Source organism: Mesoplodon mirus, assembly GCF_964341445.2.
Source record: "Mesoplodon mirus genome assembly, chromosome: 10".
In the NCBI taxonomy this organism is placed as follows: Eukaryota; Metazoa; Chordata; class Mammalia; order Artiodactyla; family Ziphiidae; genus Mesoplodon; species Mesoplodon mirus.
In genome coordinates, this window is record NC_138986.1 from 90,881,165 (window position 1) to 90,903,425 (window position 22,261).

The window sequence follows — 22,261 nt, forward strand, 5'->3', positions numbered from 1 at the left end:
TATGTTGTTGAAGGGGGTATGTAGTGGAGGGGCAATTGATTGCCAACCTGTGATGTTTGAGGAGGGGACATTTTAATTTCCTTGGTCTAAGAAAATTCCACCTCTGAGTGGCCAGGACCTTGGAGCAGGGTCAGAGTCCTGGAGTGGGCTCGGTCCTCAGAGCATCTTGGCCCTCCAGGGGTCTTTAGCCTGGAGCTGGAGGTCTGTCCTGTTCTGCTGACTTATTGGTCGTCTTGATTCTTCTCTTGCATTAATTGAATGGTGAGATGCCTTGTTATGAGATGGATCTATTTCATCGATCAGTGAAGTTAGAGAAGAGGAATATTTCTATAGATTGGAAGGAAATGAAAATTTTTTTTACTCCAGTGAGGTGCTTTATATTAAATAATATTACTATTTATAAAGTGTTTCATAGCCTAATTATATAAAGCCAACCAAAGTAGGGGTTTCTAATTTTAGGATTACCTTTGGGAACCAGTATCTGTTGCACAAGAAAAGCATCATTACTTTGTAGCCATATCTTAGTTATTAACCAGAAATCCTAGGACACAACTTTGTAGTAATCCATCGCGTTAGACTGTCACCGCATTTACCTTTGGTGGTCTCAAAGGACGTGGATTCTGTGTGACTGCATGTGTGTCCCCCTGAAGGAAAAGGAGAGTCTTAGGGTCTCAGGATGTGCTCTTAGTAACCAAACTGGAAAAACATCCTAGGGAAGGGGCTACTCAGAAGTAGCTATTTACCAAGTGATATGGAAGTATTTTAACAAGCAGTAAGTGCACACTGGTGGTTGACAGGTGAGTGAAAACCCTGGCCTTCTAGCACTCAGATGGCTTTGCATCTAGGGCTCTGGATACAATTTAGATTCTACCGGTGGGAGGCTTCACAGACCCGAGTGTCCATAGCAACTCCCCCATCCCCATCGCTGTCTAGTTACCAGCCTTGTAGGGTTTCTGATTTTGAGTGGAATGAAGTACTTTTATCTGTGTGTTAATGTGTATTTGGAACCTAGTGAATCTAAGTTCAAATAGTACCATTTATCAACTCCTTTAGAGCAGTTCTGTTCTCTAGTTTGTTAAGTTGTAAAATGAGAGGTAAACGGATTGTTTAAAATATGTTGCTTTTCTTTTCCAGTATTACCAAAATTTGAAGTCACTTTGCAGACACCATTATACTGTTCTTTAAATTCTGTGAGTTTAAATGGTACCGTCACAGCAAAGTAAGTATCATATTGCTTTCTATGACTATAAACTGTTCTGAAACTGTATGACAAAGAGCTCATTATATACTCCAGAACATTAGCACAATATGTTGCTTATTAAAATACCCCAATGGGCAGGAAACAAATGTTTATAATAAATAATTAAGCACGGAACATGTCTGCACAGGTCTTTACACCCATGTCTCTGCTTCCAAGCTGATCCAGTCCTAAAATATTCCCCATAGGCTAGTGTCTTTCTAAGACTAGTCAAGGGATTTACCTGATAGATTGTGCCAGATTGAAAAAAAGCTTTATCTTTATTTAGTCCTCATTCAGCTGTCAATAATGGAGGTTGAGACTTGGGGGAGGGGTTTGGTTGCCTTATTGCAATTCACAGATGAGTCAGTGATCCACATTCATCATCCATTTCAGCATTTGGACACAGGGACTTCCAGCCCCGCCCCGTGTAACTGCTGTCTAGTGGCTTTCATGATTTTGATCCAATGGCTCGAACATCACAGCATTTTGTTTTGCTGAGGCAAAAAGCGTCTTCAGAGTTCCAGACCACTGGCTCTCAAACGTATAGGCTGGGATTGCCCTCAAGTAATTCCCGGACCGATTTCTTGTAGCATTTTAAATTTGTAAAAAACTTTTTGTCCCTCCCCATCCCCTGGGGTTTGAGAGGACTTGGATGCGGTGACGCCTGTGATGCACATCCCTCCTTGGCCGGGACCTGTCAGTGGGTTGGAGTTGGCCTGGGTGACTAGGCCTCCTCAGGAGAGCAGCCTGCGGGCTGGGTGCCGACCTAATCCTCTAAGGGGCTAGGACCTGATGGAGCATCGCGGTGCCCTTTCCCTGCTCAGCTGTCCCTCCTTGGTGTCACTTGCACCTCTTCCAGACCAGAGAAGGTCTTGCTGTGGGCCCCAGTAAACCTCAACACACTCCCCGTGACCTCCGCAGCCCTTATGGAGAGGTGCTTGCCTTTCCTTCCCCAGGATGGGTATGCCTTGTAGCATTTATTTTTTTCTATTTATTTATTTATTTTGTGGTACGCGGGCCTCCCACTGCCGTGGCCTCTCCCGTTGCGGAGCACAGGCTCTGGGCGCGCAGGCTCAGCGGCCATGGCTCATGGGCCCAGCCGCTCCGTGGCATGTGGGATCTTCCCGGACCGGGGCACGAACCCGCGTCCCCTGCATCAGCAGGCGGACTCTCAACCACTGCACCTCCAGGGAAGCCCTGTAGCATTTATTTTTGATGTGTCAATATCTGTGCTTTGGTTTGTGAAATTTATTTAGCTTCAGAATTTATTTGTAATAGCTGGTAAAAACTGGACCCCATCTCACCACTCATCACAATATTCCTCTCCTGGTGAGGGTTTGTGGCAGTGGCAGTTGATGGGCAGTGAGTCCACGCACCAAAACGTCTGAGGACTCCTGCTTTAGATCCTTTTGGCAAACAAATCATGTGACACCCATGTGACATAAAGGCAAAAATGTGTCTACCATTTGTAGACCAAGTTAGTTCAACTAAGAGGTAGCTTACAATGTGAATTTGGGTTCTGTGGCTGAATTTATGGTTTGGAAAACACATAAATGCCTGCTTTGTCATAATTATTATCCTGCCCTTGATCTTAGCTGAAGGTCAGGCATTCTGTCTGCGTTTTATTTTGAGTTCTTTGACTAATGCTTATAAAACTTAGTGACTTCAAATCTGCATAAACCATCATTGTCCACATGGATTAGGTTGAAAGTGGATACCTTCTTTTTTTCGGTATTTAGTTTTCAGGGGTGTGCCAGGGATTTAGCATAACCAGTTAAAACAGTGGTTCTTAAACTCTGGTAACTCTCTAGGAAATTAATTATACATTTTCAGGGGGTGTGGATCCCCTGAAGCAAAAACATTGACAGCCTCTTCCCACCAACCCTGCAGTTTCATCCTGATTCTCATTTGTGGAGCCCCTTTGAGATGCTAATGGCTTAGAATGACATGGCAATTGTGACGGTCCCCAGGCAGTTCTTTAGCGCTCAACACTCAACACGTTGTGTTCTCATCATTTTCTTTAGTATGTGTATCAGTCGAGCTATAGCCAGAGAAGTAGAAGCAGCAGGAGGCATATATTAAGAGATTTACTGCAAGGAGTTGGCTTATTTGACTGGGGGGACTAACTAGGCAAATCCAAAATCTGTAGGGCAGGTTGTCAGGAGGGGCAGCTAGAGCTCTCAGGGGCTGACGTTTCTGTCCACAGGCAGAATTTCTTCCTCTTCAGGGAATTCTCAGCTCTGCATTAAGGCTTTTCAACTGATTAGGTCAGGCCGATCAGATGATCTAGGATGATCTCCTCTACTTGAAATCAACCAACTATAGACTTTAATCACATCCATGAAGTACCTTCACCTTGACACCTAGAGTGTTTGATTAAGTGACTGGGGACATTAGCCTAGACACATCAGAAAGCCCATCTTAGCATTTGGTTTGTCTGTTCTAGGTAGGGAGACAATTGTTGCCAATTAAAGTTCTCAGACCTGGCTAGTTCTCATAGTATAGGCATACCTTGGAGATTGTGGGTTCAGTCCCAGACCACCGCAATAAAGAAAATATTGCAATAAAGAGAGTCACGTGAAATATTTTCAGTTTTCCAATGTGTATAGAAATTATGTTTATACTAGATTGTCGTCTATTAAGTGTGCAATAGTGAAGCCGAATCTGGCCTCTGTGCCCCGACACCGAATTAATTCTCGGAGACAGAGTTATGGGTGAACTAAAAAAGAATAGCTTTATTCCTTTGCCAGGCAAAGGGGGTCACAGTGGGCTAATGCCCTCAGAACTGTGTGTCCGAACCCAGGGGCATTTGTGAGGAGTTTTATAGTCAAGGGGCGGGGTTGCTGAAAAGGATCAGGGGCATGCAGGGCTTGCATTCCTTCAATGCAGGGATCATCTGGCATCATGTGATGATGGGCGAACTGTGACCTTCTCTGGAATGAAGCGTGCTTCATCGAGTACTTAACATTTTCCATTTGCTGGGGGTTTCAGTTCTGCAGAAGAGCTCAAAGATGCTGTTATTTGTATCCTTTGCGGGGGAACCAGGACCCTGCCCCAAGGCTGCACTGTTGTTTCTTGGCTGCTTCTCCCTTGTCTCAGCATCCCCTCCCTTCCCGGATTAGCAACTGTTTGAACCTGTCCTTTGGAACTCAGTGAAGGGACCACAGAAAGGCTTTTGTGCCCAGGAGTCCCACAGGGTCCTGCTCGGCTTCAATAGCGTTATGTCTAAAAAACCAATGTCCCTACAGTGATTAGAAAATACTTTATTCCTAAAAAAGGCTCACCACCATCTGAGCCTTTAGTGAACTGTCATTTTTTTTTTGCAATAGTAAACTCAAAGATTGCTGATCACAGATCACCACAGCAAATATAATAGTAATGAAAAAGCTTGAAATATTGTGAGAATTACCAAAATGTGTTACAGAGACATGAAGTGAGCAAATGCTCTTGGAAAAAGGGCATCAGTAGACTTGCTCATTGCAAGATTGCCACAAACCTTCAATTTGTAAAAAACACAGTATCTGTGAAGTGCAATAAAGCAAAGCACAATAAAACGAGGTCTGCCTGTAGTCCGTTCCGCATATTTCCTTCCTATTAAATCTTCTTCCTTCAGGCTTCAGTTGCCTAGGGATGATGTCCTCTCTGGGAGCAAAGTAAGGCGGTTCTGTCCCAGGGCAGCGCAGATCTTGTGTGTGAATTCAGATGAGCAGATCCCGACAGGGCCGAGGCCCTTTCCCCAGAGGCCTCCTCAACCCCAGCGTTCATGAGTTCTGGACCTATCAGTACATTTCAGGAGGGTCTGTTTTTATTCAGATTGTGGATATAACTTACAACTTTGCAACAGATTCAGGAAATCTTTTGACTAACAAGGTCTTTTTTCAGTCTCTAAAAATCAGTATAGGGCTTCCCTGGTGGCACAGTGGTTGAGAGTCCGCCTGCCGATGCAGGGGACACGGGTTCGTGCCCCAGTCTGGGAAGATCCCACGTGCCGCGGAGTGGCTGGGCCTGTGAGCCATGGCCGCTGAGCCTGCGCGTCCGGAGCCTGTGCTCCGCAACGGGAGAGGCCACAGCAGTGAGAGGCCTGCGTTCCGCAAAAAAAAAAAAAAAAAAAAAATCGGTATAGACCTATTCTATAAATACCATGTCCTGGAGAAGATGGAAGTGATGATGGTGAGGGTCTGTCTATGTCTCTCCTCCCTTCAGGCTGAGCCTTCCAGTTGGGCCTTGGATTCACTCTTCTGTCGGGAGAATCCCAGGCCCACTTCCCCTCTCACCTGTGTCTTTTTTTTTTTTTTTGCCATACGCGGGCCTCTCACTGCTGTGGCCTCTCCCATTGTGGAGCACAGGCTCCGGACGCGCAGGCTCAGCGGCCATGGCTCACGGGCCTAGCCGCTCCGCAGCATGTGGGATCTTCCCAGACCGGGGCATGAACCCGCGTCCCCAGCATTGGCAGGTGGACTCTCAACCACTGCGCCACCAGGGAAGCCCTCACCTGTGTCTTCATTTCTTCCATTTGGTATTTTTAACCTTTTGCTCTTTAACTCTGCGTTCAAACGTTTCTGTCATTAAAGGAAACGAACCCTCCCGGACCTTCATACCTCCTTCTAACTGCTGCCCTGTCTCTCACCTCTTTGAAGAGTTTGAGCTGCCTTTTCCACTTCTTCACATCCTGTTCATTCTTTAGGCCCCTGCGTTGTGCCTTCCTCCCTCACTGCGATAAGGAAACTGCTTTCATCGCGGCACAAAGACCTCCTTCTTGCCTCACCTCGTGTGTACTGTCTTAGGCTTTTACAACTTTCTTCTCCCTTTGCAGCATTGGACATTGCTGTCCTCTCCCATTTCCTTTCTGGTTTTTCTCCTTTCCCTTTGGCTGCTCCTTTGAGACTCTTTGCAGACAACTCTCTTCTGATCACATTGTAAACGTTCTTGTTCCTTAGAGTTCCATCTTTGGCTCTCTTTTCTTTTTTTACACATTTACTCAGAGTTTTCTTCTCCATGGCCAGGGCTTCTGCTGTTTATAATTTGATGAATCCTAAATCCGTATCGCCAGCCCACATTTCTAGCTTGACAGTCAGATCCCCATGTCTCACTGCCCACTGGTCATTGCCCACTGGATATCCCACAGATATTTTAATCAGTCGTCTTCCCCAAGCCTGGTTCTCTGCATCCCCCTCTTGGGTGGACTGCAGCATCCTCTCTTTAGCTGAAGTCAGCTGTGCTTGTCTGACTCCCTCAATCCCCATAGCCGGTCAACCTCCAGTGCTGTTGGTTTTCTCTCCTTAATATCTTTCAAATAATCCATCTACCTTTCTCCACTGCCACCTCCTTGATTCAGGAATGTCACCTCTTCAGCTACGGTTGTATTTCTTAAAACTTTTCCTGCCTCTATTTTTACCACATCCAGTCTTCTGTCTACTTTGCATCCAGACGTCTTGTTTCCTCTTCTTGTTGGCCTTCTCTGCCTGCTCTCTTTCTTCTCCACCTCATCCCTAGCATCCCCCCCCCACCCCCTTCTGCCTTCTTCTTTCAGACCATTGCTTTGAGGGTGAAGTTCAAACTTTTTAGTGTATCTTACAGAGTACTTTTCTAGCTTCATATCTTTTGAAACACCTCACCCAGCCCCTCATCTACCCTCCCAAAGTCTCCTCCCAGATTTTACTTGGGCTTCCAAGAATGCAGAGTGCTTTTTCTGACCAAGAGGCCTTTACATAGGCAATTTCAAGGCGTGGCTGCTTGCCCCTAACCCTCTATCCTTATAGCTCTCAAAGCACTAAACACATGGCTAGTCCACCTTTTTGAGGTTGTGTCTGTGTCGTGGTTAATACTGCACCTTGGTGCCTAGCATAGTGCCACTCATGGAGTGGGCTTCCAGTAAATGCTTATGGAAAGAACAAATGGATAAGCAACGTAACTCCTAAGGTTTCAGTTTCAAGCTGTGTGTAGCAAAGCAGAGTCTTCCATACGCAATCAAAAGCCTGTTATTTTGAGTGAACCAAATTAAGGTGTATGGGCAATAGTTTTGGTCTTGTCATGGAATTGAGGGTAAAGAGGAGGACTTGAAATCCAGTTGTTCTTTGGGTGTACTTTGAGAGGTGAATTCTGTTGTCTTATCACTTGGATGGTTGTTATTAAGTTACAGATATGATTTTAAATATTTATTTCATATTAGCTATCATGGTCATCTCTATGAGTAGATGATAACAATTTTGGTTACTTTTGCCATCTGTCCCATGAAGGCATAGTGACTGTGCATAAGATTACTGGAAATTTCCTGGAGAGCAAGGTTAACGCTCTCATTTTAGTTTTGAAATCTTTAACTGAGATGAATAAAAATCTGCATTTGTTTATTAGCTTTGATGTGAACGTCTGCTCACCATTCCCACCTCATTAAAATAAATAGTAGATTCTTTCCCCTCATCGTAATAGGTTTTAGAGGAATGTAAAGAAAATAACATGGCATACATCTGGTTACTTCCATAGCTTTTGTGGACCGTAGAATCTTTAAAATATTATTTTTATAATCTAAGGCTTATTAAAATGTAGTTACTATTTGATGAATTGAGAGATGTGCATCCTGGAAATGACATGGAATAAAATGGTGGGGAGAAACATGAATTATAATGATAGGTTCACTTTTTTTAGGTATCATTTTGTAAACCTATTGTGCTGTGGTTTTCTGAAAAAAAAATCCTTGTTTTGTTAACGATACTATCATAGAATATCTTTGATTTGCTTTTTAAAAAGTTGTTGAGCTATTATTTTCTGAATGACCAGTTTATCACAGAAGCTTCCAGATTCTATTTAGGACAATAACTGTCAGTATCCTTGTTTCATGATTATTATAAATAAATCAGCTTGGGGCTTGCAAAGCTAAATCCACTTCACATTTAAATCAAAATTAAAAATATTTGTGTCTGAGAATACTTTAAATAATGTTTGAATTCTCAAGCTCCCTGTGCTATCTATCGGGTGATGTAAATTTTAAAATATGATGTTCCGGTGTTCTAGTTATGCATGTATTTAATCTTTAACAAGATACCAGCAGTGTTGGGTTTTGAGGACTCTTTTGAGTGAATGAATTTGATGCTGACGTTGCTAACTGGGGGTTTCCACTAACTTTACTATTTTTGTTTGGGAGGGTGGCACATTTGAAGATGGACTGTTTTATTTCTTTAATTTGGAATATGCTGTATTTTATCATTGGTTTTTGAGTTGAGTTGATCCAGACGAGGGGCTATTTTCTGTGTTCAACTAAGGGATTCAATGGAAGTAGGAGTTTACTGTCAGATTTATAGCGCACAAAGCAAAATTAACTTCCATGTTTGGTTGAGCATTTCACAATAGAGATGGAAGGGACCCAGGAAACGCATTTAAAAAAGGCTTTCTGACAGTAAAATGGTTTACCAAAGATTGCCTCTCCTTTACACGATACAATTAATACATAGAATGCAAGTCTGCAGAGAGAGGTTTGATTCAGGAATATAATTTTGGTGCTATGGATAAGCAAATTACTCTTATTTTAAATTTTCTTTCAAAAAGTGAATTTTTAATAGCCATGAGCACATTTGGTGCCCTGGCATGTTTGGTCTAATACACCCTGATGGTTAATATTGGAACGTGCAGCAATGGGCCATGGCGAGTGTAATTTCAACTAACATTTAAAAATATTCAAAAGCTACAAAGTCTCCTGGGCATGCAGTTAATGGGCCAGTCCAGATTTCTGAGAATAAAAGATTTTCATAATCTTTTAAAAATCTTTTGACGGGAAACTGTCACTTCCAATTATGATCAGATTTTCTCTGGAGTCTCCAGAGGCTGGGTAAAGTGTTATGTATTGTTATGTGTTATGTAACAGTATTATGAACTGTTTTTGAGGTATTGTCTTTAAAAGTCTTCTCATTTTGGAGACTTAATATCAAGGATCACCATATATGAAACACATTCCTAACTATGTTTTAGTTTTAGAAATTTGTAGTAAGAGTATGTTTTTAATATAATTCTTTTAAGTTAGGCCTTGTGTGTTATTTTTCAGGTATACATATGGGAAGCCAGTGAAAGGAGACCTAACACTTACATTTTTACCTTTATCCTTTTGGGGTGTGAAGAAAAATATTACAAAAATATTTAAGGTAACTTTTGCAGATATCTTATAACTTGTAATGGGGAAAACTGTAAGTGTACTTTCTCTAGAAATAAGATTTTATACTGAATTAACCAAAAGTTGAGCATAAGAAAATCAAGAGCTTTCTATCATTGAACAAATGAGAAATTACCCTTTTTAAAAAAAATGATTAAAGTGGAAACAAAACCATTGTATTGTTGTGACTTAGTTTGGGTTTTATTTCTAAAATTTGAAGTGCTAAAGTGAAGAATGAAATTAAAAATTTTTTAACAAAACAGATAAATGGATCTGCAAACTTCTCTTTTAACGATGAAGAGATGAAAAAGGTAATGGATTTTTCGGATGGCCTTTCTGAACACATGAATCTGTCTTCTCCTGGACCGGTAGAAATTTTAGCCACAGTGACAGAATCACTTACAGGTTTGTAGACTTTGAAGTGAAGGTAAAGCTATTTATGTTGTGCTGCTCTGTCATCTCTTATTATAATTGGTATGTTCATTTGAGAGCACTGTTGCCTAAGGATGCTAGTTAATGCTGAGATTGTCATGACTGTTAGTCTAACTTGCAGAATGTTTTCGTAATGAAGGGGAAACTTATTTTCTTTGAAAGGATGTACTTCAACCACCTGTGATAGGTATTTATAATTTTTCCATCTCTATTTTTTTTTTCAAACTGAAAACTACATGGAAGAGCTACCTTTTCAGCTGACTAACCATCCTCCTTTTATTTATTTTATTTATTTTTATTTTTTATTTTTTTTTGCGGTACGTGGGCCTCTCACTGTTGTGGCCTCTCCCGTTGCGGAGCACAGGCTCCGGACGTGCAGGCTCAGCGGCCATGGCTCATGGGCCCAGCCGCTCCGCGGCATGTGGGATCTTCCCGGACCGGGGCACGAACCCGTGTCTCCTGCATCAGCAGGCGGACTCTCAACCACTGCGCCACCAGGGAAGCCCACCTCCTTTTATTTTTTTAAATAACATCTTCTGAAATCTCACCTGCTCCTAGACAGTTTTCTCTTTTAATAATAAAATAAAGGTTAATTACTTGGATCTTTCGGTTGCTATTTTTTAATGGATTTCACCAATCCCCGAAAGTGCAAAAAGACTATTCTGTGAGTGGCCTGATCTCTGGTGCACATGTCATTGATTGGGGGACACTAATGGTGCTCAGAAGGGATCCACAGAGGACATGTATGGTCCTCTTTGTGGCCAAGCCAAAGAGGCTTCTATGTCCTGATATCCCAACCCCTTTGCGAAGCAGCTCAGATGGAAAGATTTGGTGGATAGAAGCTGTTGGTAATATATTACTTTTACTTTCTAAATGGTGCAATTTCCAAAACAGGTATCTCAAGAAATGCAAGCTCCAATGTATTTTTCAAGCAACACGATTACATGATTGAATTTTTTGATTATGCTACTGTCTTAAAGCCATCTCTCAACTTCACAGCCACTGTAAGTTGGCATATTTATTAATTGTCTAAAGCAGTAAGTTCAGTTTAGTGAAACAGAATGGGAAATAGTACTTTCAATGCTTTTCAAAAAATTTAAGCCCAAGGTAGGTAGATTACTTTTCCTCTTTAGATATATGAGGCACACAGAATTGTTTCCAAATGACCTTTATCTAATTTATTTAAAAAAGTAGTTTCCAAAAAATTTTTCCTCAAAATATATTTAATAAGTAATTCAAGTTAGATTTGAATTGCGACATTGAAGTTTTTATAAATTAATTGAAGGAATTAGATGGTAGTCAAAAAATTTCAATTTCAATTTGATTTTTATAATGACTGATTTTAGTCCTAGCAAGATGTAGCATTAAAAAGTATCAACTAATCTACTCAATTTTTTGAGAGAATACTGAATTAACATTTATTGACTGAGTCAGTAAGTGGGGCTTACAGACCTAAGAAGGACCCAGTCTCTGCCCTGGAGTCACAGTGTTTGTGATGGTGACAAGAAAATATACACATAACTGTAATTCAAGGCAGGATAAATCAGTGTCATGAACACATTTCTGTAGGGATTTAAAACAGGTGTTAGCAAACTTTGTCTGCAAAGGGCTAGATAGTATATATTTTGAGCTTTGAGGACCATATGGTCTCAGTCACAACTGTGTGACTCTGACACTGTAGCATGAAAGCAGCCACAGCCCCTTGGTGACCAAGCGAGGGTGGTCACGTTCCAATAAAAACTTACTTCCAAAGAGACTGGATTTGGCCTCCCTGCCTGTCATAGTCTTCTGGCCCCTGCTTTAAAGAAAGGAGGGTCACTTCTTGTTGAATAGATCAAGAGAAGTTTTAGAGTTTCTAGGTCGGTGGCTATGTGGAGATGTGGGGGCAGGGATGCGCTCAGAGAGGGCCTGTCCTGGTACCTTGCCCTAAATATCTCTTCCATCTTGCTCAATATCTTTTTACAATAAGCCAGCGATCTAGTGAGAAAAAAAGTTTTAGATAGCTTCTGATTTTAATAATCTTATAATTTAGACAGTTTGAAAAGGTAGTTAAGAAAACCCCCAGGAATCTGCAAATGGTAACTTGCAAATGAATAGAGGGAAACAAAGAGAGTTCTGGGAGGAGGAACTGGCTGTAGGACAGGGATGGGGGTCACTCAGGGATGCTTTATGGAGAAGCGGAAGATTTAGGCTATTTGTTACAAGATCTGCAGCATTTTCAGTGTTTGGACGTGTGGGTGGGGAACGAGATGAGCTGAGACGTCTACACAAGGCGAGAGCTTTGGTTGGCAAGCCAGGGTGCCTTCAGGTGACAGTGAGTGGACCGGGGCAGTGACAGCAGAGAGCTTGTGTCCAGGAGCGGTCAGAGAGGAAGCAGGAGGCGAAGCTTGGGGATTGCAGAGGGTCCTCCGTGTCTCACATGCTCTAAGCAGTGAAGATCTTGGTGCCTTATGAACATGGGAGGGGTGTGGCGAAAGCAGCATTCCAGGGGGACTGGTGGGGTCTGTGTGCAGGAGGGGGGCAGCAGCCTGGGCACGAGGCCAGCAGGGGGCTTGCGCTGCTGCCTGTGGGTGGAGGGCATGTAAGAGATGTAAGACTCGGTGTGCATTGGATTTGGAAGGTGGGGAGAGGGAAGGGAAACTCAGAGATGTTAAGTCTGACGGAATTGTGGGATTAGCAAAAATAGGAAAGGCGAGACAGTTTCTCACCTTCAGATGTACTGAATGTGAGACGACAGGGATGTACAAGTAGAAATTTCCTGCAGGGGGTTGGAGGTGTTGAGTGTGAGCTCCAGAGCCAGGTCAGGATGGCAGCAGGAGTGCTGAGACCTTTGAGGGTAAGTGCTAATGAGGCTTTGACAAATTCCCACATTTAGGGAGAGGGAAGGGGGGATAAAAAAGGACCCTGAGAGGATGTAGGAAGAGGGGTATGCAGTGAAAGAAGTTATTGTGGAGCCGTGGAAGGCGACAGGAGCCATAACAGCCAGACGGGAGGGGAGGCCGCCACGAGAGACCCCTGAACCTGGAAGTCAGGGGGCTGCCGATGATTTTTGAGAGTTCAGTTTCATGGGAACAGCACAGATGGAAACTGGATTCAACTAAACTTGAATCCTTTGCTTCTCTTGTTTACCTGATTTCAAAATGTTTTCTTTTGACAATTAGGTGAAGGTAGCCCGTTCTGATGGCAATCAACTGACTCCTGAAGAAAGAAGAAATAATGTAGTCATAACGGTGACGCAGAGAAACTATACCGAGTACTGGAGCAGATGGGATGGCAGAAATCAGAAAGGGGCTCTCCAGATCGTAAATCATACTGTCCCCCAAAATGGAATCTTCAAGATTGAATTCCCAATCCTGGACGATTCCAGCGAGCTACAGTTGAAGGTGCCATCTGTTTCCCATCATTATGTTACTGCAGCAAACTTAAAATTGTCATCTTGTGGTAGGCAGTCAACCTTTTGGGAGGTCACTTTGGTACACAGGAAGTGGACACATTTTTATTTTAAAAGAATGGGGGAAAGGGTTAAAAAGTGATTTAATGACAGTAGCTGAGAATTAGACTGAATGCTTCCTTGTAAATTCATTTTGAAGAGCAAAGTAAAATAGTGATCCAAAGATATGATGGAGAAGCCCCCAGACTCCCAGTCTAGGTGATTTTCAATCATTTGAAATGGTGTTTTGGCAGGAGCTGAGATCAAAGGGAATATATTTTTTACATTCACACTCCTTTGCTGAACTGAGACCCCCAGCCGTTCCCTCTCCCTTTCTCGTGGTCACTCAGCCCTGTCACAGTGTGGCCTCTGAGTTTTTCTCTCACCAGTGGTAGATTGAGTGAGCTGATATGATTTCTTGCTTATAGTTGAGTTCTGTATTGTGGGGAGAGGAAAGGATTCCTTTTCCATTTCCTTCTTTCTTCTCACACTGTTTCCTGATAATACACCCTTGTTCTGGAAATAAGCTAGGACTGTACTTTTTTCCTCTTAGATTATGACGATGAAGACCATTTTACATGTTTACAGCTATCACTTTCTTTATAGTATAAGCTGTAAAATGATGAAGATCCAATGTCTGGGGAATGTATTGTTTCCTGCGTGAAGAAAAGTGAAAGTGAATTTGCCTTTCAGTGATTGTCCAGCAGTAACATCCTTTATCAAGGTGTTTCTAAAGATGAAACTTTATGGTTGCCTTTTCTTTTGTTATAGGCCTCTTTTCTTGATACTGTGAGTAGCATGGCTGTTCATGATATGTTTAAGTCTCCTAGTAAAACGTACATCCAGCTAAGAACAAGAGATGAAAATATAAAGGTAATGATTACAATCACTTGTAATTATAATTGGACTGTCTTGCCACTGATATGTCTATATTGATTAAAGTATTTTTTTTCTAGGTGGGATCAGCTTTTGAGTTGGTGCTCAGTGGCAACAAGCAGTTGAAGGAGTTTAGCTATATGGTAATCTCTTACAGAATCTAAATTTATGATCTATTGTAGAACTGTCTGAAATAATGTCTACCTTAATTTTAAACTGAACTTACTGATTTTTAAAATTCAGCTTCACACTTAAAAGAAACTATTATATTTTAATGTATTGTATGTTATACATGCACAATATGTAATATTTATATACGTTCTTACAGAGTTTTCTTTTTTTCTTTTATAAATTTATTTATTTTTGGCTGCGTTGGGTCTTCGTTGCTGGGCGCAGGCTTTCTCTAGTTGCAGTGAGCAGCGGCTACTCTTCGTTGCGGTGTGCGGGCTTCTCATTGCGGTGGCTTCTCTTGTTGCGGAGCACGGGCTGTAGGTGCGTGGGCTTCAGTAGTTGTGGCATGCGGGCTCAGTAGTTGTGGCACCTGGGGTTAGTTGCTCTGTGGCATGTGGGATCTTCCAGGACCAGGGCTTGAACCCATGTCCCCTGCATTGGCAGGCAGATTCTTAACCACTGCGCCACCAGGGAAGTCCCTCTTACAGAGTTTTCTTTAAAAAAAAATTTATTTACTTTATCTATTTTTTTTTTGGCTACGTTGTGTCTTCATTGCTGCGCGCGGGCTTCCTCTCGTTGCGGCAGGCGGGGGCTGCTCTTCATTGCAGTGCACGGGCTTCTCACTGCGGTGGCTTCTCTTGTTGCAGAGCATGGGCTCTAGGCACGAGGACTTCTGTAGCTGTGGCACACAGGCTCAGTAGTTGTGGCTCACAGGCTCTAGAGCACAGGCTCAGTAGTTGTGGCACACGGGCTTAGTAGCTCTGCAGCATGTGAGATCTTCCCGGACCAGGGCTTGAACCCGTGTCCCCTGGATTGGCAGGAGGATTCTTAACCACTGCGCCACCAGGGAAGTCCCTCTTACAGAGTTTTTTATGTCTAAGTTGTATATAAATTTACTTTGCAAAATTTTACATTTTTTTCCTTTACCACAATGGATTATTATAGGACACTGAATATAGTTCCCTGTGCTATATAGTAGGACATTGTTGTTTATCCATTCTGTATACATATAGTTTGCATCTGCTAATCCCAATTCCTCCCTCCTCTACCCTCCCCACTGACAACCACAAGTCTGTTCTCTGTGTCTGTGAGTCTGTTTCTGTTTTGTAGATATGTTCATTGTGTCGTATTTTAGATTCCACATATAAGTGATATCATATGGTATTTGAATTTCTCTGACTTACTTCACTTAGTATATTATCATACTAGGTCCATCCATGTTGCTACAAATCAGCCTCACACCTTTTTAAGCTGTCCTTTTTATATTGAAATCAAACTCTGTTTTTCTTTCTTCACCCATATTTGCATTTCCAGTTTAAGATGGATAATGAAATCTTGCATTATGTTTAAAATTTCAAATTCTATGAGATAAGCCACATAAGTTCATTATAGAAAATTATGAAACATAAGGAAAACAAACACAAATAAAAATGCTCCCCATAAATTGTAGTTTTGCTCACCTAGCTCTCTCGTGATGCTCTGCATTCCTTCCACTCAGAAATAGATTCTTGACCATCAGGCTGCTGTCGGCTCAATCACGGTTGCTTTATCTTTTCCTTTTCTAATTACCAGCGTGTACTCTCTGTGTTGGTCAGGGAGGTTGATTTTTGTGTGTGTGTCAAAAAGGATTTGAAGTTGCTTAAAGTCAAGAATTTGTATGTTTGCTTAAAATTATGATAAACATAGCTGCCACTGAGATTCTCACTAGCTTTAGCATAAAGTAAAACTCATGTACTCTTCTTTTCAGGTAGTGTCCAGGGGACAGTTAGTGGCTGTAGGCAAGCAAAATTCAACAACTTTTTCCTTAACACCAGAAAATTCTTGGGCTCCAAAAGCCTGTATTATTGTGTATTATATTGAAGATGATGGGGAAATTATAAATGATGTTCTGAAAGTTCCTGTTCAGCTTGTTTTTAAAAATAAGGTAAGATTTAAGGTAATGATGTTTAAAAGAAAACTTCATATTAGTAAAGTCTGAGAAATGTAATATTTCTTTAGAAAAGTGTCATGAAACCAAATTGGTTAGAAATTTATATTCATTTCTAGAACTATGGATAAATCTCTTCATATTTAATTACTGTGTATCTGTTTTCACCTGTGGAATTATTGGACACTGTGCATCTTCTTTATAAGTCCTGGGTCTTGGCTTTAAGACTTTAATTCAAATCCATGCTCTTTCAGGATTTCCCAAATGGTGGATTCAATATTGCTCTGGCATGGAATTCCAATGGCAATATATGTGTGGTGTTGCTATTTGTGTGGGAGTGAAGTGAGGGGTGAGGGAGGCAGTGAGGCATCTGCAGTGATGTGTGGAAGGAGAGCTGGGCTTCGGTTGATCCGTTTCATCAGTCTGGAAACTAAGCCAGGACAAATTTACAATGAGCTTGGCTGCTTTGCATGTGGAGATCTCTGTGGAGATTTGTCTCCACACACAGCAGTGATTTTTATAACCTAAGGTGTGTAGCTTGTATAGGAAACACTCCTGGGCCCCAACTCTGAGAAGTAACCAGATTGCAAGATTGACAGGTGGAGTTCAATTATCTCATACATATTAAAATGAGCCATTGTTCTCACTAAAGGCTGATGCCGTTTCAGGACCTCTGAAGCAAAATAGTCATTATTATTATTACTATTATATTTATTTATTTATTTGGTTGTGCCAGGTCTTAGTTGTGGCAGGTGGGCTCCTTGGTTGCAGCTCCAGGGCTCGTTAGTTGTGGCTCGCTGGCTTCTTAGTTGCAGCACATGGGCTCTTTAGTTGTGGCATGCTAACTCTTAGTTGCAGCATGCATGTGGGATCTAGTTCCCTGACCAGGGATCGAACCCAGGCCCCCTGCATTGGGAGCACAGAGTCTTATCCACTGCACCACCAGGGAAGTCCCCGATAATAATTATTTTAAAGTAGTGATTTGCAGAGTACAGTTCTTCTGGTAGCATTTTCCCCCGAATTTGTTAAAATTTTACGAAGTAACAGTTGTCATCCATGCCTTTTTTATAGAGAGCTGTTAACTCTAACTTTGACTGTCAAAATATAATACAAACTTCTATTTTCTGTCTTATGAAAAGAATTTTTTAAAAGACGATGCTGTATTCTGTCAGTTCCAGAGCACAATTTTTGACTTCTAGTGACTCCATTAATCCCCTGAGAAAGGTGACTTTTAAAGTAGGAGTAAGGCTTACACATGGAGGCACACATCTCTGAAAGTGAGAGCAGGTTCTAAAAAAAGGTTGCTGTGTAAAGGCTTTGAGGAAGCAGACCGTATAAATAACTTCCAAGAAATTTCTTAGATATGAGAGATAAGAAATTAGTTTCAGTTGTGTTTGCAAAGATACGTCTTCAATTTTTATATGATAATGTTTACCACATTTACTCTGAAAGAAACCGCATATTTGGAAATAAAATATGTTTCAACACAAGAACATTAATGAATCTCTGTTGATGTTCAGTAATGACTGTGGAATAAATGAATGAGATGTGGAAGGGGCAAGAGATGTAGTTTTAGAAATCATCCACACAGAAGTGCAGGTTGGAGCCAGGGGGTCACTGACATGCAGAATCAAGAATGAGAAGTGCAGAGTTTGCATATGATGTTCCTCCTTACCCCTTGTTTAAGGTATAAGTGGAGAACAGTAAACTAGATACAATGGCTCAAGAGGCATGTGAAAGAAAGAGGGCATCGGACAAGTTAAACAGGCAAGGAAGACTTTGTTCAAGACGTTTGGAGACTGAACTCAACTCCACTGAAATGAAAGGCAGGAGGGTTTCTAAGCACTGGTGTGAGTTAATGGAAAAGTACTGGAAGACCCTGGGGGAGGGATTGGTCAGGGTGATTAGGCCATCTGTGTTTGGTAACTGGAGTTTATAAGTTAGGCTCCTATTCATCTACAGAGACTGGGAGATCAATCAGGGCTCTTTCTTGATGATTACACTTCAAAAGGATGGCTCCCAGGTCTTTGAGAGAGACATTCCTGCTGGTAAAACGGGCAGGAAGCCGGGAGAAGATTTACACCTCAAAGGGACAGAGAAAACATGAACAATTGCAAATTTTTTAAGAAAAGGGAAATCGGGTGTTTATGGTCAGGAAGAAGCCCGTTTCTAAAGTTCAGGCAAGCTGAGGGGGACATTAAGGCCATCTTGATCAGGTGGTACAGTCACTGGGGCGAGGGATTGTTGAATTAGAGCTGGGCAAGATGAACATTTCTAGTAGGAAGAGGCCTTATAACAAAGCCATTGGGTTCAGCCGGGATGAGAGGATGGATGCTCTTCAAGAAGTACAGGTAGGACTGTGCTTTGCTGAGTGTAATGACAGAGGAAGTTCAGGCAGCCAAGGAGGCACAGAGCATGGGGCCTGACTGGTGTTGGTCTGATGGCCTCGTCCTGGGGAAAGACACCCCTGCCCAGCCCAGCCAGTTCTGGGAGTCCCCGGGGCTCTTACTTGCACGCACTCACTTCTGAGTCCAGGCGGCCAGTGTGCAGGCACAGGCAGTTTCTTTCCTCTTTCCTGTCTCCCCTCTTGGATACTGGCCCTCTTCACGCATGCCAGTGTCTTCTCTTCAGCACTGGCTGGCGGCTGTGGGGTGGGAGGTGGAGAAAGGGTAGAGAAGTGAAGGAAAACTCTGACTTATGCCACAGTGAGAGGTTCCATGACTGGTGAACACTGTGGGGCTGAGGTTTCTTTTTACTCCTTTCCCTGGAGAAGGCTTGTGTATGGTTTTAGAATGGTCCCCGGGCCAAGGCAAATGTAGAATCTTTGCTAGATTTTGTCATTGATCTGCTATTGGTAAGACGTAAGAAATGCTTTGAAAAAGGGTAATGTATCAATCCTGTTTTCTCCCTTTCTTAGATACAGCTATTTTGGAGTAAAGCCAATGCTGAACCATCTGAGAGAGTCTCTCTTAGGATCTCTGTGACGCAGCCAGACTCAACAGTTGGGATTGTAGCTGTCGACAAAAGTGTGAATCTGATGAATGTCTCAAACGATATTACAATGGAAAATGTGAGTTTAGCTATTTTTTCATTACAAAAATACACATTAAAAGAGAAAAAAAGAAACTTTATTGTGTTACTTCAGGTATCTAAAGGAAATTTCATTAGTTCCTTTTCAAGTATAAGTCAGTAATCAGTAAAGCTTCTGAATGAAAAGGATCTGCATTCCAGTTGTTAATGTTGGAAAGAGGCTATCGTGGTCAAGTGTCTTTGCTGTCTTACATGAGAAATGCCCCTTAGACTCTTCCCTCATTTTCATACTGTATTTTAACTGAAGACTCTTGAGAAAGTACTAGGAAATGGACTTGCACAATTCTGAATGACATTGGAGAGAGCTTTAGGTAATTATGAAGTACTTTCTATTTTGGTTGTACATAATGGTTATAAATAATTACAGTCCCCACTGAGTCAGGAATTTGCAGTATATTGAGGGAGTGAAAAATCATGTTAACCTGCAGAAAACTTACAAACCAAGAAATATATGAACATCTAGTGTTATATAAACGAATCACCTATTCATTAGTCATTTCATTTTTATTAGTAAGCTCTTTTGTTTTGAATTTCATTTTATTTTTATACAGCAGGTCCTTATTAGTTATCTATTGTATACATATTAGTATATATATGTCAATCCCAATCTCCCAGTTCATCCCTCCCTCCCAACCCCCCGCTTTCCCCCCTTGGTGTCCACATGTTTGTTCTCTACATCTGTGTCTCTATTTCTGCCTTGCAAACCAGTTCATCTGTTCCATTTTTCTAGATTCCACGTATATGCGTTAATATATGACATTTGTTTTTCTCCTTCTGACTTACTTAACTCTGTATGACAGTCTCTAGGTCCATCCATGTCTCTACAAATGATCCAATTTCATTCCTTTTTGTGGCTAATATTCCATTGTATACATTCCATTGGTGTAAGTGAGGTGTTAAAATCCCCCACTATTATTGTGTTACTGTTGATTTCCTCTTTTATAGCTGTTAGTATTTGCCTTATGTATTGAGGTGCTCCTATGTTGGGTGCATATATGTTTATAATTGTTATATCTTCTTCTTGGATTGATTCCTTGATCATTATGTAGTGTCCTTCCTTATCTCTCGTAACATTCTTTATTCTAAAGTCTATTTTGTCTGGTATGAGTATTGGTACTCCAGCTTTCTTGTGATTTCCATCTTCAAGGAATATCTTTCCATCCCCTCACTTTCAGTCTGTATCTGTCCCTAGGTTTGAAATGGGTCTCTTGTAGACAGCATATATAAGGGTCTTGTTTTTGTATCCATTTAGCAGCCTGTGTCTTTTGGTTAGAACATGTAATCCATTCACATTTAAGGTAATTATTGATATGTATGTTCCTATGACCATCTTCTTAATTGTTTTGGGTTTGTTTTTGTAGGTCCTTTTCTTCCCTTGTGTTTCCCACTTAGAGAAGTTGCTTTAGCATTTGTTGTAGAGCTGGTTTGGTGGTGCTGAATTCTCTTAGCTTTTGCTTGTCTGTAAAGCTTTTGATTTCTCTGTTGAATCTGAATGAGATCCTTGCTGGGTAGAGTAGTCTTGGTTGTAGGTTCTTCCCTTTCATCACTTTAAATATATCATGCCACTCCCTTCTGGCTTGTACAGTTTCTGCTGAGAAATAAGCTGTTAACCTTATGGGAGTTCTCTTGTATGTTATTTGTCATTTTTCCCTTGTTGCTTTTAATAACTTTTCTTTGTCTTTGATTTTTGTCAATTTGATTACCCTGTGTCTTGGCATGTTTCTTCTTGGGTTTACCCTGCCTGGGACTTGGGTTTACCCTGCACTTCCTGGACTTGGGTGGCTATTTCCTTTCCCATGTTAGGGACGTTTTTGACTATAATCTCTTCAAATATTTTCTTGGGTCCTTTCTCTCTCTCTTCTCCTTCTGGGACCCATATAACGCGAATGTTGGTGTGTTTAATGTTGTCCCAGAGGTCTCTTAGGCTGTCTTCATTTCTTTTCATTCTTTTTTCTTTATTCTGTTCTGTGGCAGTGAATTCCACCTTTCTGTCTTCCAGGTCCCTTATCTGTTCTTCTGCCTCAGTTATTCTGCTATTGATTCCGTCTAGTGTATTCTTCATTTCAGTCATTGTATTGTCCATCTCTGTTTGTTTGTTCTTTAATTCTTCTAGGTGTTTGTCCTTTAATTCTTCTAGGTCTTTGTTAAACATTTCTTGCCTCTTCTCCATCTTTGCCTCAATTCTTTTTCTGAGGTCCTGGATCATCTTCACTATCATTATTCTGAATTCTTTCTGGAAGGTTGCCTATCTCCACTTCATTTAGTTGTTTTTCTGGGGTTTTATCTTGTTCCTTCATCTGGTACACAGTCCTCTTTCTTTTCATTTTGTCTGCCTTTCTGTGAATATGGTTTTCGTTCCACAGGCTGCAGGACCGTAGTTCTTCCTGACAGGCTGCAAGATTGTAGTTCTTCTTGCTTCTACTGTCTGCCCTCTGGTGGATGAGGCTATCTAAGAGGGTTGTGCAAGCTTCCTGATGGGAGGGTCTGGTGGTAGCTAGAGCTCGGTGTTGCTCTGTTGGGCAGAGCTCAGTAAAACTTTAACCCGCTTGTCTGCTGATGGGTGGGGCTGAGTTTCCTCCCCATTGGTTGTTTGGTCTGGGTGACCCAGCACTGGAGGCTACAGGTTCTTTGGTGGGGTTAATGGTGGACTCCGGGAGGACTCTTGTCAAGGAGTACTTCCCAGAACTTCTGCTGCCAGTGTCCTTGTCCCCGCGGTGAGCCACAGCCACCCCCCGCCTTTGCAGGAGACCCTCCAACATTTGCAGGTAGGTCTCGTTCAGTCTCCTATGGGGTCACTGTTCCTTCCCCCTGGGTCCTGATGTGCACACTACTTTGTGTGTGCCCTCCAAGAGTGGAGTCTCTGTTTCCCCCAGTCCTGTCGAAGTCCTGCAGTCAAATCCCACTAGCCTTCAAAGTCTGATTCTCTAGGAATTCCTCCTCCCATTGCTGGATCCCCAG

General features: G+C 41.9%; 1 protein-coding gene across 1 annotated transcript in view; it reads left to right on the forward strand.

Moving 5' to 3' along the window:
* CD109 (CD109 molecule) overlaps positions 1-22,261 on the forward strand; it is a 128,155-nt gene that overhangs the window by 49,406 nt on the left and 56,488 nt on the right. Inside the window, exons 7-15 of the mRNA XM_082633497.1 lie at positions 1,135-1,219; positions 9,273-9,369; positions 9,641-9,782; positions 10,704-10,813; positions 12,971-13,192; positions 14,011-14,112; positions 14,196-14,258; positions 16,034-16,210; positions 19,131-19,283. Coding sequence (XP_082489623.1) covers positions 1,135-1,219; positions 9,273-9,369; positions 9,641-9,782; positions 10,704-10,813; positions 12,971-13,192; positions 14,011-14,112; positions 14,196-14,258; positions 16,034-16,210; positions 19,131-19,283 — 1,151 coding nt within the window. The remainder of the gene's footprint in view (positions 1-1,134; positions 1,220-9,272; positions 9,370-9,640; positions 9,783-10,703; positions 10,814-12,970; positions 13,193-14,010; positions 14,113-14,195; positions 14,259-16,033; positions 16,211-19,130; positions 19,284-22,261) is intronic.